The sequence below is a fragment of the Ascaphus truei genome, chromosome 7, assembly GCF_040206685.1.
Source record: "Ascaphus truei isolate aAscTru1 chromosome 7, aAscTru1.hap1, whole genome shotgun sequence".
Lineage (NCBI taxonomy): Eukaryota > Metazoa > Chordata > Amphibia > Anura > Ascaphidae > Ascaphus > Ascaphus truei.
The window spans coordinates 22433297-22451366 of NC_134489.1; the positions used below are offsets into that span (position 1 = coordinate 22433297).

Here is an 18070-nt window from a genome sequence, read left to right on the forward strand (position 1 = left end):
CTAGCTATTGATGGACACTTTTGGCCAGTGATACACGATGACCATGAACTCCAGCTATTGATGGACACTTTTGGCCAGTGATACATGATGACCATGAACTCCAGCTATTGATGGACACTTTTGGACAGTGATACATGATGACCATGAACTCCAGCTATTGATGGACACTTTTGGTCAGTGAAGGTTTTTCTATCTCTTGATTTCCAGTAGGTTCTTCCCCAGGGAATAAAATATTACATGACGGACATTACAGAATAAGAGATGTAAAATACAAGCTCTTAACCTCTTTCCTGCATGACCCTTTGTCACATTTTGGACTTAGATGTGCCTCCCCTGAAAACAGGAGATGGACATCACTGTGGCAAAGAGCAGTGACCAAAGTGGCTTAATAAAGTAGTGATCCTGTGTCTGATAAAAAAAAATCTATTTATTATATATTAGGGCAAAGCTCTTCAGAGCGTGTTTTAGATAGATTTATACAATATTCTTATACAACAGAAAAGAGAGAGAGACCTTCACAAATAAATCCCGTTCTCAATAAAAAAAAGTAGTGTCCCAGTTTGGGTGTGAAAATACAGACGTTTTGGTGAGTGCACAACATTACACTTACACTACTGGTAGAGAGAGCAGCTACAATCACCGTAGGGGTCTTTGTACCAAGGCAATTTTGGAGCAAAAGCAGGGCATTTTCACCCTGCACCTATGCATTTTGGCCCCGGGAGAAGTTGGGGAGCAGTTACATGGGGCTCAGATTATAATGAGATGTATCACATTCAGTGTCTCACTAGAGATGGACACATTTTTTCTTCAAATTTGACTTGAGGAGAAGGGGGACGGTGACTTCCATTCTGCTAGTGTCTCTAATTGTGTATATATCCCCTCAAACCTCCCTCCAAATAAATTAGGGTGTACTGAAAAAAAAGGGGGTTGGGGGAGTTTAAATAAAACACAGGTTTTCTGCAGGCACAAGTAAAAACAAGGCGAGGCACAGCAAACAAAACAGATACAGAGAGAAAGTGAGCTGGTGATTTCAGTTAGTACTACTAATTTTGTAGAGGATAAAGACAGTGGGACATATTTACTAAGCAGTGTTCTGCCATAAGGTACCTTCTTTGCTGGAAAACATTACAGCCTAGTCACATAAATGTACGGGAAGGTGTCTTTCCGTGCCAGAAGGTGTCTCATGGCAGAAGACTGTTTATTAGCTATGTTCTCTGTGCAAGAAGAGGGTAAAGTGCTTTGTACAGGTACGAGGACTGAGTGAGAAGTAGAGATGAGCTGTATGCTGTGAGAGATGAGCTAGTCATCAGCTGATGTAGCTCACACTGCTAGAGCTGCTGTCTTGGATAGCAGAGGTTGTGTGGGTTCTAATCCTGTTGGGTCTGACACCAGTCAAATCACTAGGTGCCTTAAGCTTACCAACTTGATATAGTTCTTTAGGAAATGATTTTAGGAAGTGTGGGATGTGACTCATTTAAATATACTTTGCATAGCCACTAGCATATTATTTCCCAGGGTACCTCAGGTGTGCTCCTTTTTCAGCACAGGCATCTCACCCTAATTTATTTCAGGGAGGTTTGAGGGGATATATACACAACTGGAGACGCTACTGAAACAGAAGTCATCCTCATCTTCCTCAAAATCAAATGACAGATGCTGAGGTATCCACTCTGGTTTTTTTAGCACCCAATCCACAGTTGGACTTTGGTGTGCGGATCGGATTTGGTCTAAAAATATTCAGGGAAATCCAGGAAGGGGATTTGGACCAGTCTGTCCAGCTCAAATTTTGCCTTTTATTTGCCTCAACATTCTGCATCCCATGTAAGAAACTGTTACTTATATATATATACTGTTACTTTTATATATATATATATATATATATATATATATATATATATATATATATATATATATATATATATATACACTGTGACTTATATATACACCGCGGCTCTGCTCCAAATACAGAGCAGTGCGTCAAAACACACTTTGTTCTACATCAGGGGCGGCCAGCTCCAGTCCTCAAGGGCCACCAACAGGTCAGGTTTTCAGGAAATCCCTGCATCAGCAAAGGTGGCTCAGTCCAAGACTAAGCCACTGATTGAGCCACCTTTGCTGAAGCAGGGATATCCTGAAAACCTGACCTGTTGGGGGCCCTTGAAGGCTGGAGTTGGCCACTGCTCTACGTTGACACATAAACACCCATGAGTTGAAGATCATTTGTGAAACTTAAGTGACTAAATAGAATGAGCGTAAAGTGGACATGAGGTCACCCCCTTTTTAAACCTTTAATAATTTCAGTCTGGGAAAGAGTAGCTTCTCTGTCACCCATGTGACGAATCTGCAGCGTTTAACTGGTGACAATATGAGGTTTGGCACTTATTACAGTAACTATGGAGGCACTAATATAGCAGAGGAGATGTGATAATACATAATTAATGTGCCCACAGACACATCACTCTGCTTGAATCTGCTGCTGCATATAATATTACTGAGCATCTCTATACATTTCCAGACCCCAAGCCTTGAAGCCCCAGATGCTCCAATAATGCTATTTTGGAGGACTCTAGAGGCCTAGAAATGTGTAGTTACTGATCAATCCAGTAGGAAGGTTATTTTCTATAACATAATGCCACCGTGAGAATATTGTAACACTAGTACATATGCTCTGCCCGCCCTTGAGGAAACATCTGCATTCATCTTTTCAACAGTTTCCGTCCCTCAATTCACTTCCACGTTTGACGTTCCAGTCGGAAAACACAATCTCTGAGTCCATTTTGCCTCTCGTTTCTCTCAGACGGATGGTAGAAGTGCACAACCCTATCTGTCAGTCCTACAAGGGCAGCAGCTTCCTTTTTTACTTCCGCTCCATCGTGATGTCACATACAGGCAGAAATATCCTAGCGGAAAGTGTCAGAGGCGGCCATCTTTGAAACTTCTAACAGGCTTTTTCAGGTATTCCAGGCCCGAATCTGAAAGCTTTTTACTCAACTCTGACTGCAGAATTTAGATACGGTTTTCCTTCTCTTTCCCCAAACCTGGAGGATGGGTGAGGGGAGAATGTGGAAAGGGTTTTAGGAGGAAGTTAGTGGTGGTTGTTGTCAAACAATCCCTTCACTGCGTTTGCTCCTCCACACGACCAGCGCTGTCATGAGGAGGGTTATGAGCATGGGAACAAAGATGAGAGAGCACAGGATGGTGAATGGGGGGTCAGCTGGGAGCCGCCCTGTAAGGGAACAGCTCTTGAAGTAGTTTTTATGGATCCCTGTGAAGAAATTATCCACCAGTTGGCTGGGCCAGTAACAGTCCAGCTTCAACGCTATTAGGACCGTACAGTTCGTGAGCTCTGCGTAGATTCTGCAGGAGAAAAAAAAGGAAGACATTATCAGGTAATCAGGGACACACGTGACAACAGGTCACACTAATCTTAGGGATAAAATTAAAGCAATATCCTACATGTGTGCTTTTTTGTTTTTTAATAAATCAGTTTAGTACTATGAGAAAATACTTCTAGCATTTAATTTTTTTTAAACAACGCTGAATGACATTTTTAATGTATTATAATATAACAAGCATTTTGTTTGATTCTATAGCAACCATTTACAAAGTAACATCCCCTTCCTCTTCTGAAACAGGCTCTGACACACCCGTTTTTGAGCCCTGCCCTCACATAATCTTCTAAGGAAAAGAAGGATCCAACGCTCTACGGTTTTCTGAATAAAGCTAATTTATTGTGCCACACAACGTTTCGACCAATAGGTCTTTTTCAAGTGAATAGGCATGAAACAACTGAGGATAAGCCCAGTATATATACCCCCAACCAAAGACAATACAACAGGTGAAAACAGGTAAAAAAAAATCACCCCAGCTGACCCCAATCCGTCTCCCCTGATTAGTCTGATCAACATGCTTAGTCTTTTCAGTTCGTGAGCTAATTTCCAGTTTTGCGTGTCAGCAGCATCATCTCAGCTCCTGATTGGACTCCTTTGTGTCCCTTGTCTTCTGCGCAAGCGTTATGAGTGCTTGCGTTCCAGCGTCCTCTTCGTCCGTGTTCCGGCTAGTTCTGATGTCATCCGCCCCATCAGGATTGGTCCTCCTCTTCTCGCGATGATTTGGGGGCTGCTCATGCGTCCTGTGAGCTGGTAAGCCTTCCCTTGTCTGTGCTTTGCGTCTTGGACATGCATCCTGCATCCTCCGTTGCCAAGGGTCCTGTGACGTCATCCTTTTCTTCAGCTCTCCCTCCTTTAAAGTGCCACGATGTGTAGTCTGGCTTTGATATGTACGGAAAGAATGTAATAAATAATCAGGGGTGACATGTCCAAAGTGTGAACCAGTGATAATAGTAAGTGCTTAAAAGTAATACAAATTAAAAACTTCAGAATGCTTGTCAATCTGTCCTGATGCTCAGTCACATGAAAGATCAGTCCTTGCTAGAGAGGCAATAACAGCAGCAGCCATACAACCTGTAATAAGAGCCCTATCTTCTTTTAAGAAAACAGTTGAAGGATATGTAGTCGTTTAAACCTCTAGGATGTACCGTATCAAGAATGTAAGTCCAGTATGAAAAAAGTAGGATAAACAATAAATCAGAAAACACTGGTTTTATTAACCATTGTATAGACTGTAAACATCTGGTCTCATCCCTCCGTTTAATGGGCATTGAGCACATACAAAGAAAATCGACAGGTTCTGATATTGACACACTTTTATTACAACGGGAGACATACTGGACTTACATTCTTGATACGGTACATCCTAGAGGTTTAAACGACTACATATCCTTCAACTGTTTTCTTAAAAGAAGATAGGGCTCTTATTACAGGTTGCATGGCTGCTGCTGTTATTGCCTCTCTAGCAAGGACTGATCTTTCATGTGAGTGAGCATCAGGACAGATTGACAAGCATTCTGAAGTTTTTAATTTGTATTACTTTTAAGCACTTACTATTATCACTGGTTCACACTTTGGACATGTCACCCCTGATTATTTATTACATGCTTTCCATGCATATCAAAGCCAGACTACACATCGTGGCACTTTAAAGGAGGGAGAGCTGAAGAAAAGGATGACGTCACAGGACCCTTGGCAACGGAGGATGCAGGATGCATGTCCAAGACGCAAAGCACAGACGAGTGAAGGCTTACCAGCTCACAGGACACATGAGCAGCCCCCAAATCATCGCGAGAAGAGGAGGACCAATCCTGACGGGGCGGATGACGTCAAAGCTAGCCGGAACGTGGAAGAAGAGGACGCTGGAACGCAAGCGCTCATAACGTATGCGCAGAAGACAAGGGACACAAAGGAGTCCAATCAGGAGCTGAGATGATGCTGCTGACACGCAAAACCGGAAATGAGCTCTCACAAACTGAAAGGACTAAGCATGTTGATCAGACTAATCAGGGGAGACGGATTGGGGTCAGCTGGGGTGATTTTTTTTTACCTGTTTTCACCTGTTGTATTGTCTTTGGTTGGGGGTATATATACTGGGCTTATCCTCAGTTGTTTCATGCCTAGTCACTTGAAAAAGACCTATTGGTCGAAACGTTGTGTGGCACAATAAATTAGCTTTATTCAGAAAACCGTACAGCGTTGGATCCTTCTTTTCCTTAGTATTGCCCTGGAATATACCTGACAGGTACTCCTTGAACCAGCAGCACCGGTAAAACTGTATGTATATTTTTCTCATTGTTGAGTGCAACATACCCCTTTTATTCTCACATGATCTTCCCCACAGAACTTTGCATCTTTGGTCCCCTCCTGCTGCATCTTTTGGTCCCCGGCAGCCATTTAGTGAACCCCCGAGCCGAATCTTCGCCGATTGATCATAAGAGAACGGATCAATTAGCAACTTAGCTAATTACTTATCATTGTGTGGATTGTATTGATCCACATATTAAAGTGGGAAAAAATGGCAGCTAAGGACTGCTGCTTTAAAAGGGCAATTCAAGGTAGCGGATCCAAAAATAAATGTTTAAACAACCTATTAATGTAATTGGCTCCTTTAGAAGATGCAATCCCCCCCCCCCCCATAAAGCAACTTTATTTGTATCTTGTGAAAAATGAATATTTTTTGTGACGGGAACACTGAATTCAAGTATATCAACTAGTTATGTTTTATCTGTTTGAACAAGGACCAAAAAATGTCAGGAAAACAAAAAAAGTTGGAAAAAAGTATTAAAGGAAAAATCCGATCAAAGTATGTAACATGGCTAGTGCAGGGTGCTCAACTCCCGGTGACTCTTGTACAGGACATGTTTCCTTCGGGGTATGTACACACCTGTGGTGGTTTTGCCAGACTCCCTGCTCATTTCATACGGGGTAACAAGTTATGGCGAGTAAAAAAAGTGTTAAAACCCTCCACCATATGGCGTACAGTAATGATGAAAAACACATGAGCAGGTTCACATGTCTGAGACAGGTCCACAAACCTGCCTTTGCCCCATAATCGCACCGCATACAGTGCTCCCACTGCGGCAAAGAATTCTGGGTAATTATATGCAAATGAGGTCGAAACAACTGTCTGTAAGTAGGTTTTCTTCTCCTGCACTTCTTGGACCTGGGCTGTGTTGTGTCCGCGGTGCGAGACGGCAGGCTTGTAGAGATCCATGTGATAGTGGATAAAAAGCAAAACGTGACACACTGTGAGTGCTCATCTGCATGTCATTACCCAGAATCCTTTGCTTCAGCGAAAGCATGGTATGCTGTGTGCTTATGAGGCAAGGCAGGGTTGTGTAGCACTCATTTCTAAAAAAAAAAAATAATAGTGCATTAAAGGCTTAGTACGTCCCAGCCTCGGGAAAATTTAATTGGTGGTTGTGATACCTCTACACAAGCTTCGGGAAACTCACAAGTCTCTTCTTCAGGTATTGCCACCTTCTTCTAGTAATATACGGTATCGCCACTGACAGCATCTCCTGGGTGCCGCTACTAGAATTGTGCACCGTTATCAAACACTAATGTGGATGTTTAGTCTCTCGGCTGAGGTCTAACAAGAAGTGGAGGGTATTGTAATGGGACTCCAAGGATCAGGAGGAGACTACGTCTCTAGTACAGCATGTTCTAATCATCGTCAGAAAGCAGACAGAAGCATGTGATCCCATCACATAGAGTTAAAGGGAAATGTGGCTGCATGATGTTGGAATTAAGTAAGGGTAACGTGGGGTGATACATTGTGCCACGGGTGATGCGTAGTAGGCTCCACTGATTTGTGAAGCACTAAGAGGAGGTTGCGGGGTCATGCTTTGGAAGTGTGGGAATGTAGCACCCCAGGGAGAGAAGACATGTCCCTGTGGGCAGGGAAAGTCTGACTCACTGACCCTGCGGGTTCATCAGCTTCCTCTGACCCTTAAACATCCTCCCGGAGGACGGGAGGGAGCCAGGGAGAATGGCAGCGCATTGAACCGAGCCTGGGACAAGAACTCGGGCGCAATGATACCAACATGTTTATCCCTCAGTGCTCTGGCTGCACACACACAAACTTAGCGAGCCCATATCCCAAACCCACAGTATATATTTCACCCCTCCAGTGCATTATTTACGTACAGCGTACATCCGCATTTTAAGTGAAACTTCTTTATCTTTTGGCAGTTTTGTCACGGAAATTGTGCTGTATTTGTAATGGTTATGTTTTTAATTAAAAATCAAAACACAATTTCAGTGCCAAAACGCAATGAATTTTGACTTACAACACATGTTTTAGCTATTTGCACTTCTATATTTATAACTGTGAATTCCTTGTGTGTGTGTGTGTGTGTGTGTCAGTGTGTGTGTCAGTCAGTGTGTACGTGTGTGTGTCAGTCAGTGTGTGTGTGTCAGTCAGTGTGTGTGTTCTCAGTGTCCTGCCCCCCCTCCTCCCTTCACCACCAGCCCCCTTCCCCCCTTCCCCCCCCCCCCCCCCGGCAGAGCTGCAGACATGGCTGTGTGTGCTGGTGCCTTCTGCCAGAACAGCCCCCCGCGGGGGAGGTGCGGAGACACGGGGAGGGGGTGGGTCTGTCTGAGTGCCCCAGAGCAGCCCCACTCTCTCCCCTGGCGGAGCGAGCTGTGTCCTGTTCGGCAGAGGTACAGGGACATGGAGGTGTTCGGTGTCTGACGGGGGGAGGGCCGCTCGTCGTGCTCGGCAGGGGTGTACAGGGGATACAGTCACCAAGCTGGCGCAGGCGAGCTCCATATCCCCGCCACTGTCTGAGTCCCGGAGCAGCCCCAATTCTCTCCCCCTCGGCGGAGCTGCGGCCGGATTGTGTGTGTCAGTCAGTCAGTCAGTGTGTATGTGTGTCCCCGTCCGTCCAGCGCTGCCGCCTCCTGCTGGAATCTGGCAGCACTCACGGCCTCCACTGACTTCCGTCTCCAATCAATACACTAACGCCGCTACAGAAGTTTCACTTCAAAAGGGCCACCGGAGAGGCCCTTATGAAGTATACCGTACCGTACGTCACAGCCTTTTGCTTGATTTTTTAGGGTGGGGGTGAACCACTTCTTGTTCAACTGCCAGAACCTGTAATCGATCAAGTGATTGCTCAAAAGAGCGGTCACACGTTGCACTCTAATATACAGAATCTATTATTAGCAGCACTCTAATATACAGAATTATTAACAACACTCTAATATACAGAATTATTAACAGCACTCTAAAATACAGAATCTATTATGACCAACACGCTAATATTCTATTAGAAGCACTCTAATATACATAATCTATTAGCAGCACTTTAATATACAAAATCTATTATTATCAGCACTCTAATATACAAAATCTATTATTATCAGCACTCTAATATACAGAATCTATTATTATCAGCACTTTAATATACAGAATCTATTAGCAGCACTCTAATATTAATAATCTATTATTAGCATTGCTCTAGTATATAGAATCTATTATGTGAGGCCCAAGCTCAGGGGGAGAGGCTCGAAGGGAATCGGGACCCTCCCTCTGGACTCGATGAGCCCCCCAAACAGTTACAGAGGCCACCGCGCTCTTCCCCACGCCAATGAAACTGCTGGGTGCCGGGGGAGAGAGAGGGGGCCTCTGTAACAGAGCAGCCCTCTGTCGACGTCACGACGTCATGTGACGCTGCGTCATCATGGCAACGCAACATTGCCCGGGGGCCCCTTCCGGCGTAGTCACACCACTGCTACTCCCTCACCGCTCTCGTCATACATGGAAGCTTTTAGCTGTCAGGATTTGTTATCTTTTACTCTGGTGGCAAAATGGTTGAAGCTCCTGTCCAGCACACCAACACGTAACACAAAGCAAGAGCAGCACGCCGTGTTTAATACAAAGGGGAGTTACTCTGGGATGAGTTGTTGGAATGATCACAATTTTCACCACAACCGAAGCCCTGAAACAATATGGTCACGACTGTTTTTTCTCTGGGGCTGCAAACTGCTGGTCCCTCCGGGCAGTAAGAGATTCCGGAGATCGGAGACCAGCGTTTCCCTGTTGTGTTCAGGTTCATTCGGCCGCGTCCTTGGCGAGCGCGCGTGGCGTCAGGCATGCCTGTAGCGGTTTGTGTCCTGTAGGTAGACGTGACGGGAAGGCATGTCCGAGGCGTGGCCGTGACGTCACGGAGCCGGTTCGCCCTCACGTGACCCGGCCATCGCGCGACAGAAACAAATGTATTTGTCTTCTGGTAAATCGCGCGCTTCGCCCCGCCTGCACCACCGCGGTCGCGTTCACCATTGCCTTATGGTTAATCCTTACTTTTGTGCACATATGTTCGGAACAGTCTTTCTCAACCTTTTTGTCCCACAGGGCCCCTTATTGAGAGGATCCAATGGCTGGTGTTGGGAAGAACGTCAGGTAGAGATCCCAGCCAGTCAGTCGCCAAACATCGCGAGACGAGACTGAGTATCACGTGATGTGGGAGTACTCGGCATCAAGCGCCACGGACGCCAAGGCAGGGAGAGCAGACAAGAGATGGGCGAAGCCACCCAAATCTGTTTCCCAGATTTTCGCGCATTTTCACCCCAAAATCCGTTTTGCGGTGTAAAATACACAAATGGATTTTAACGGTTTTAATCCGAGCGGATTCATCAAACACCGCCGTTGGATACAACCTGTGAATGGATTTGTAAAATTCAACCCGCGGATTCAGCAATTCTTAAGAATCCGCCTACGGATCGCTGAATCCGCGGATTGGAAAATACAAATCCGTCCCCGGGTTCGCGGAATCCGCGGAGCGTATTGGTGATAATAATCGAAAATCCCCAAACCGCGAATCGCCCTTTTTGAGATTGATCCGCTGAAATCCGCGGACCAAAGGAACCGGCCAATCCACGGCAGATCCAAATCCGCCCCCAAAAATTCGCCCACGCAGACCTCAGTTTTCTCAGTGAGTCGGGTGTACACAACCTGCGATTTTTTACCCACAAATCTGTGAGTGCACTGTGCAACTTTTAAGTTTTAATCGTTTCTATTAACCAAATGACGCTATATTTGCGGTTCTGCCAATCCTCCTTACATACCCAGTCTAAGCCACATTGGACATGGGGATCTGCAGAGCGGCTGAGATGTCCAGCAGCTCGTCTGTCTGATTCACTGGATTTATTCAGCTACGTGCCTTATCGACACGATTTCTTGCGAGTTCTTAGTATTGCAGTGGGGATTGTTTACACACTATACAGATTATCCCTTGCGACATAGTTTTCTTCTTCTTTTTGTTACCCCATCATTTTATATCAATTGTCACATTAATTTAAATTCCAATTAAACTGGGTAGAAACTGAAAAGAAAGATCTAATTACAATATAATTTCACACTTGCAGCATTACCGGAAAGACTGCTTCTAAATGTCATTGTAACATGTTATTTTTTTCCCCAGTTTAAATGTAATGCCACATATTTAATCAGCAATACATTCTGAAAACATTGCCTCATTTGGGTTGATACTCTAAAAGCTCCCGTCGGTCGTTTTTTTTACACCGGGCACCCTACGCCTGAGGCACCCCGGGGTGACAGGGCACCCTGGTTGAGAAACACTGCTCTTGAATGTATTTAGAAAGCCCTTCCTTATTTGAATCATACAAAAGACAGGGGAGCCCAATGCTACATCCAATGACAAAACATATGGTAATAAGTGTAAAGTACAAATACTTCAATAATAACATCTTCTTGGTTATTTAGTTAAACCCTTTGGCCAAAGCGTCATAAGCCTGCATACCAAACGTCAAGGTATAACCAAAAATGCAGGTCCTAACACTACACTGTGAACCCTTCCTTTTACCTAAGTATGAGGGGAAGCAACCATAGTAGGTCCTGTCCATACAGCAAACTGGCAACAGTTGTTTGGAGGTAGGTGGCCCCTCCTCCCAGAGCTCACCCTCCCCACCTTTTTAACTTGGGAGGTTCTGGCATTTGCTGTATGGACAGGACCTACTATGGTTGCTTCCCCTCATACTGAGGTAAAGGGAAGGGTTCACAGTGTAGTGTTAGGACCTGAACATTTGGTTATACCTTGACGTTTGGTATGCAGGCTTATGACGCTTTGGCCAAAGGGTTTAACTAAATAACCAAGAAAATTTTATTATTGAAGTATTTGTACTTTACACTTATTACCATATATGTTTTGTCCATTGGATGTAGCATTGGGCTCCCCTGTCTTTTGTTGTATACACCTTTTGACACATATATATATATCTTAATATATAAATTCGAAAGTTGTGGGGTTGAAATGACATGTGGTGAATCTGATTGTCCAGCCTCTGGTCAATCAGATTGGTGGCTCTATGACGTCACCCAACTGCCGCCTCACCCAACTGCCACACACCACTACACACACCACCTCCCGCCCAAACCGCCGCCTGACACCCCTGCGCCTCCCCTCCTCACAGCACCACACACACCGCCTCCCCTCCCTCACCCTGCTGCCTCCCGCCGCAACCGGCTGGGACCAAGCGGCGGAACGAACGGACAGCCGGGGGCAGCCCACCCCCCCTCACCCGTACCACACCCCACCTCACCCGTACCACACCACCCCCCCTCACCCGTATCACACCACCCCCCTCACCCGTACCACACCATCCCCCCTCACCCGTATCACACCACCCCCCTCACCGTAGGGTGCAGCGCCACACGGAACTCCGGGGGGGGGCCTGCGCCCGAGAAAGCCGACGTGCGGGTGGGCGGGGCCTGCGCCCGAGAAAGGCGCCGCACGGGACTTAGACGTACGTGTGTGTGTTACTGTGTGTGTGTTACTGCGTGTGTGTGTGTTACTGTGTGTGTGTGATACTGTGTGTGTGTGTGTGTGACACTGCCCCCCCTCCTGTCCACTGTCCCCCCCTCCTGTCCACTGTCCCCCCCCTCCTGTCCACTGTCCCCCCTCCTGTCCACTGTCCCCCCCTCCTGTCCACTGTCCCCCCCTCCTGTCCACTGTCCCCCCCCCCCTCCTGTCCACTGTCCCTCCCTCCTCCCTCTGGGGGGGGGGGGGGAACAGAGAAAGAGGGGGACCACAGAAATAGGGGGAGAGGAGGGAGCGGGAAATTTTACTCACGGGCAACGCCGGGTCTCACTGCCGCCTCACCCAACTGCCACACGCACACACACCACCTCCCGCACAAACCTCCGCCTCCAGCCTCCCCTCCACACAGCACCACACACACCACCACACCACACACACCACCTCCCGCCTCCCCTCCCTCACCCCGGTGCCTCCCGCCGCAACCAGCCGGGACCAAGCGGCGGAACGAACGGATGGCTGGGAGGGGGAAGCCCACCCCACCTCACCCGTACCACACCACCCGTACCACACCACCCACCCTCACCCATACCACACCACCCCTCACCCGTAGGGGGCGGCGCCGCACAGAACTGCGGGGGCGGGGCCTGTGCCCGATAAAACCAACGCGGAGCGCCGCACGGGACTGCGGGGGGGCGGGGCCTGCGCCCGAGAAAGCTGCCGCTGAGCGCCGCACGGGACTGAGACGTGTGTGTGTGTGTGTGTGTGTGTGTGTGTGTGTGTGTGTGTGTGTGCGCGCGCGCGCGCGTGTGTGTGTGACACTGTGTGTCCCCCTCTCCTGTCCACTGTCCACCCCCCCTCCTGTCCACTGTCCACCCCCCCTCCTGTCCACTGCCCTGCCCCCTCCTGTCCACTGTCCACCCCCCCTCCTGTCCACTGTCCGTGTCCCCCCTCCTCCTGTCCACCCCCCTCCTCCTCCTGTCCACCCCCCTCCTCCTCCTGTCCACCCACCCCTCCTCCTCCTGTCCACCCCCCCCCTCCTCCTCCTCCTGTCCACCCCCCCTCCTCCTCCTGTCCACCCCCCCTCCTCCTCCTGTCCACCCCCCTCCTCCTCCTGTCCACCCCCCCTTCCTGTCCTCCCCCTCCTCCTCCTGTCCACTGTCCCCCCCCTCCTCCTCCTGTCCACTGTCCCCCCCCTCCTCCTCCTATCCACTGTTCCCCCCTTCTCCTCCTGTCCACTGTCCCCCCCCCCTCCTCCTGTCCACTGTCCACCCCTCCTCCTGTCCACCCCCTCCCTCTGGGGGGGGGGGGGCGGAGAAAGGGGGGGAGCACAGAAATAGGGGGAGAGGAGGGAGCGGGAAATTTAACTCACGGGCAACGCCGGGTCTCTCAGCTAGTGTGTGTGTGTGTGTGTGTGTGTGTGTGTGTGTGTGTGTGTGTGTGTGTGTATGATGTGGTGGGTTTTGGAGTTTGAGCTTACAGGGAATGTGCGTGACATTGACATGTCCAACCAAATGTAAAAATGTAACCCCTTGTTAGCGACGCATCTCCAGTGAAAAGAGTTCATTTAATGCAGCATTCCCACCTAGCTAACCCTCCATTGCAGTTACTCCCCGGGGACCCCCCTCTCTCCCTGGTTTCCGACATACCTACCGGTAATGTTAGCGGTGTTTCCTTCGCCGAGATTTAAATTGCCACCCGATTGGAAGCTTCAACCAATGACGTTGCGGCTTCCAATTGGGCTGCGGGACCCGCGTTCTGTTTCCGTCGGAGGGATATTTACCAGTATCTACACCACGCATAGCCAACTCCAGTTCTGAAGAGCTACCAACAGGTCAGATTTTCAGGACATCCCTACTTCAGCACAGGTGGCTCAATCAGTGGCTCAGCCTCTGGCTGAGCCACTGATTGAGCCACCTGTGCTGAAGCAGGGATCTCCTGAAAACCTGATTTGTTGGTAGCTCTTGAGAACTGGAGTTGGCCGCCCGTGATCTCCATTAGGTATGTCAGAAACCAGGGTGTCCTATGGTGCAGAAAATAATGTGTTACGACTTCCCGATGCCAACGTTGTAAAAACAACACTGGAAAAAATATGGCCAGTTGCTTTAACACAGCACAAACTACCAGGTCCGCCCAGAGAGTCCATGGTGTGGAATCATTCCCCGGCTCCTGCTTCTCTCTGCATATCCCACAGTCGTATACACGGACCCAAGGGGACAGGGCTGAAACCGGGACTTCTCCATGTAAATGTCCTCAGTACTGTGACATCCTCATTACTACCATCTGTGGGGTTTCCCCCCTTTAGGGGGCCGGAAACGTCCCTGATTTCACATAGGAACGCTGGGATTCAGAATCGGGAACGGAAAGAAATGGGAAAAGCGACGTCACTGCTAATAATTCAACTCGGCAGACGCACGCAGCAAAAAAAGTCATTGGTAAGTAAAACCAATTAAAATAGCTTGTCAGTGTATTTGTCTTCCATAGTAAAATGTATATATATATTTGGAGCAGGGGGTTCCCCAGAGCTGAACCCCATTAATTTCAGCTCTGGGGACACCCTGCTTCCGGAGTTACCTGTGAATTAGGTGCCGGTGGCCTCTCTCCTTGGCTACCCGAGATAACAACATGTACGCTGTTCAGGTATTTCCCGGCCTGCAGACCAATAGAAAGCTGTGACGTCATCGGTGCGGCTTGTTATTGGCTCACGTGATGCGGGAGCTTCAAACTTGAAAGCTGTGCTCGCTGAGCCGGGGCGGCTACCGGAAGCAGGGGGTCCGCGGAGCTGAAATTAACGAGGTTCCGCTCCGAAGACCCTCTGCTTTAATTCTATATTTAAAAAAAACTTGATTGTGAAAAATAGATCCAGGTTCTGTGTGTTTCGAATCGAACCTGAATACGATCGACTCATAATTGGAGATTTGCGAATGTCTGCAAATGGACTTCTGAGATTTTTTCTGCCATTTTTGCAATAAGTTATGTTGCTCAAAATGTCACCAATTTTGTCAGACATTAAAAAAGTTATGGTGGGTAAAAAAAAAAAAAGGGTCAAAACCCTCCACCATTCAGTAAGGGTATAGTGCAAAGAGGGGCACACTGTGCTCATTTGCATGTCATTACCCAGAATCCCTGGCTGCAGTGGAAGCACTGTTTGCTAAGCGGTGATGGGGCTGCAGATAATGGGGCTGCAGACCTGTCTGAGACGTGCAAATGCACCACAGGTGGTATTTTTATTTACCAACTGTGCAAGAATGTCACTATTCTTTTAACCTGGTCTGGGAAGTTCAGCAAAAATGTTGTATCTCTACTTACTTTACAAAGAAATAGCCACGCTGGCAATTTACAATACACTTCACCAAAGAGATAAGATAAAGATTGCAAAAACCTACAAACAATATTTGCTTGGCACACAAACGCCCCAAAAAACATTCCATATATTGTTTACAAACGAAGGAGAAACAGGTGCGCAAATCACATCAGGACATGGAAAATAAAGTAAAAACACAAAATAGTGCAATATTGTCTACTCCAACAAAATAGCTTCAATGCTGGAAGTTCTATAGAATTTGCACTCACGTGTTTAACGTAAAATGAGAGCGTTGTGGTTGTTCAAAGTTACCAATTTATGTCTCCAGACAGGTACTCCAGATCCACATAGAGGGGGGGAAATTCCATATACAAAAAAGGGGAAAGCAAAATAGTATAGTACTGTTTTTAATGTTAAAAACACAAAGTATTCCACTTACATAAGTGCCTTTGTTTATGAGCATTCAGACCACCCTGGGTCATAGGGTCAGACAAGATATTCACAGCAACAGCATCTGCTCCACGGCCGTCACAGCAGGTACTGGGCTGATTAAAGTTGTCCTCCACTCTAGATGTCAGTGACTACTAAGGAGCCCTTGTTGATGACATCTAGAGTGGAGGACAACTTTAATCAGCCCAGTACCTGCTGTGACGGCCTTGGAGCAGATGCTGTTGCTGTGAATACCTTGTCTGACCCTATGACCCAGGGTGGTCTGAATGCTCATAAACAAAGGCACTTATGTAAGTGGAATACTTTGTGTTTTTAACATTAAAAACAGTACTATACTATTTTGCTTTCCCCTTTTTTGTATATGGATTTTCCCCCCCTCTATGTGGATCTGGAGTACCTGTCTGGAGACATAAGTTGGTAACTTTGAACAACCACAACGCTTTCATTTCACGTTAAACACGTGAGTGCAAATTCTATAGAACTTCCAGCATTGAAGCTAATTTGTTGGAGTAGACAATATTGCACTATTTTGTGTTTTTACTTTCTTTTCCATGTCCTGATGTGATTTGCGCACCTGTTTCTCCTTCGTTTGCTGATTGAATTTGGTTTGAATTCTACGTCAGGAGCTACACTCATTAAGGATAGTATATCATCTGTGTTACCTTTGATTTGTTGTGATATTATTTGCGCTTGTTTTTTCTTTTCCCAATTATATATTGTTTACAAATAAGTTGTCAAAATCCTAATACACATTGTTTAACAATTACTCCGGGTTTTTTTTTTTTTTCAAAGGCGACAATCATTAATATTTATAATTCCACGATAAAAATGTCACTGACATTAGGTCACTTTCGGTGGCACTGCCTCCAGCACGGTCTGTGGCAATTGTCATTCTGCCATTTCACCGTTTCATCGGCTGATAATGAGCATCCTTTATGTGAGTCTCTGGTGACCAATATTATTTTACAGCCTCTATAAATAGATATTATTACAAAATGTGGATTATTTCCTGCATGTCGCTTGCTCACATCCCCCCGAGATCTCTCTCTCTCTCTCTAGCACTATGCTCGCTGTCATTCTCTGCTTTCCCTCTCTCACACTCCTTTCTCCTTGTTTCTCACACTCTCCCCCTCTCCCCCTGTCTCTCGCACTATTTCTCTCTCCTTGTTCCCCCTCTCTCTCACACACTCTCACCCACAACTATTTCTCTCATTGTTCCTCCTCTCTCACACTCTCCCCCTCTCTCCTTGTTCCTCCTCTCTCACACTCTCCCCCTCTCTCTCACACTATTTTTCTCTCCTTGTTCCTCCTCTCTCACCTACTCTCCCCCTCTCTCCTCTCTCCTTGTTCCTCCTCTCCCTCACACTCTCCCCATCTCTCATACACTATTTCTCTCTCCTTGTTCCTCCTCTCCCTCACACACTCTCCACCTCTCTCACACTATTTCTCTCTCCTTGTTCCTCTTCGCTCACACACTCTCCTCCTCTCTCTCCTCTCTCACACACTCTCTCCTCTTTCACACACTCTCCCCTCTCTCCTTTTTCCTCCTCTCCCTCACACTCTCCCCCACTCTCTCACACTATTTCTCTCTCCTTGTTCCTCCACGCTCACACACTCTCCCCCACACTATTTCTCATTGATCCTCATTTTCTCTCTCTCACCCCCTTTCTCTCTCTCTCTTTGTTTCTCTTTCTCTCTCCCTTCCCCCCAAATGTCCCTCTGTTCTGTACTCTCACACTTTCTCTGGTTGTCTCCATCTCTTTCCTTCAAACATTCCCCTGCTTCTCCTCCCCTCGCACCCCTCACTTTGACCTCTAACTCGCTTTCCTCTCCTCAAACTCACACCCAATCCCTTCTGCACATCTGCTTTACATTAAGCAGTAATGTATCAGTATCACTGTATATATCACTTCTTGTGTATCAATATAGGTGCAGTATATGTACCTGTATCGAACATTCTGCGTGTATGTATCGAAATCCCATTGTATTGGATGCTATGGGGTAGTATGTTTGTGCAAACACCTGCTGCCTCATAAGGGTCGATGTACTAAGTTTGGCAAATGGAATATTTGGTTTAAAATCACTGCGTGCGGTACATAGAATATTACACACAATCTATACCAGGACACTGGCATACTGTAAAA

At 47.0% G+C, this 18070-nt stretch overlaps 1 protein-coding gene across 2 annotated transcripts in view; it reads right to left on the bottom strand.

Annotated features, from left to right (window-relative positions):
* Window positions 1–407: 407 nt before the first annotated feature.
* The window catches only part of RAMP1 (receptor activity modifying protein 1), a 37022-nt gene continuing 19359 nt past the window's right edge, over window positions 408–18070 (bottom strand). For both annotated transcript variants that reach the window (XM_075607274.1, XM_075607273.1), the window contains exon 3: window positions 408–3357. In XM_075607274.1, the coding sequence (XP_075463389.1) occupies window positions 3102–3357 (256 nt within the window). In that variant the 3' untranslated portion in view covers window positions 408–3101. The remainder of the gene's footprint in view (window positions 3358–18070) is intronic.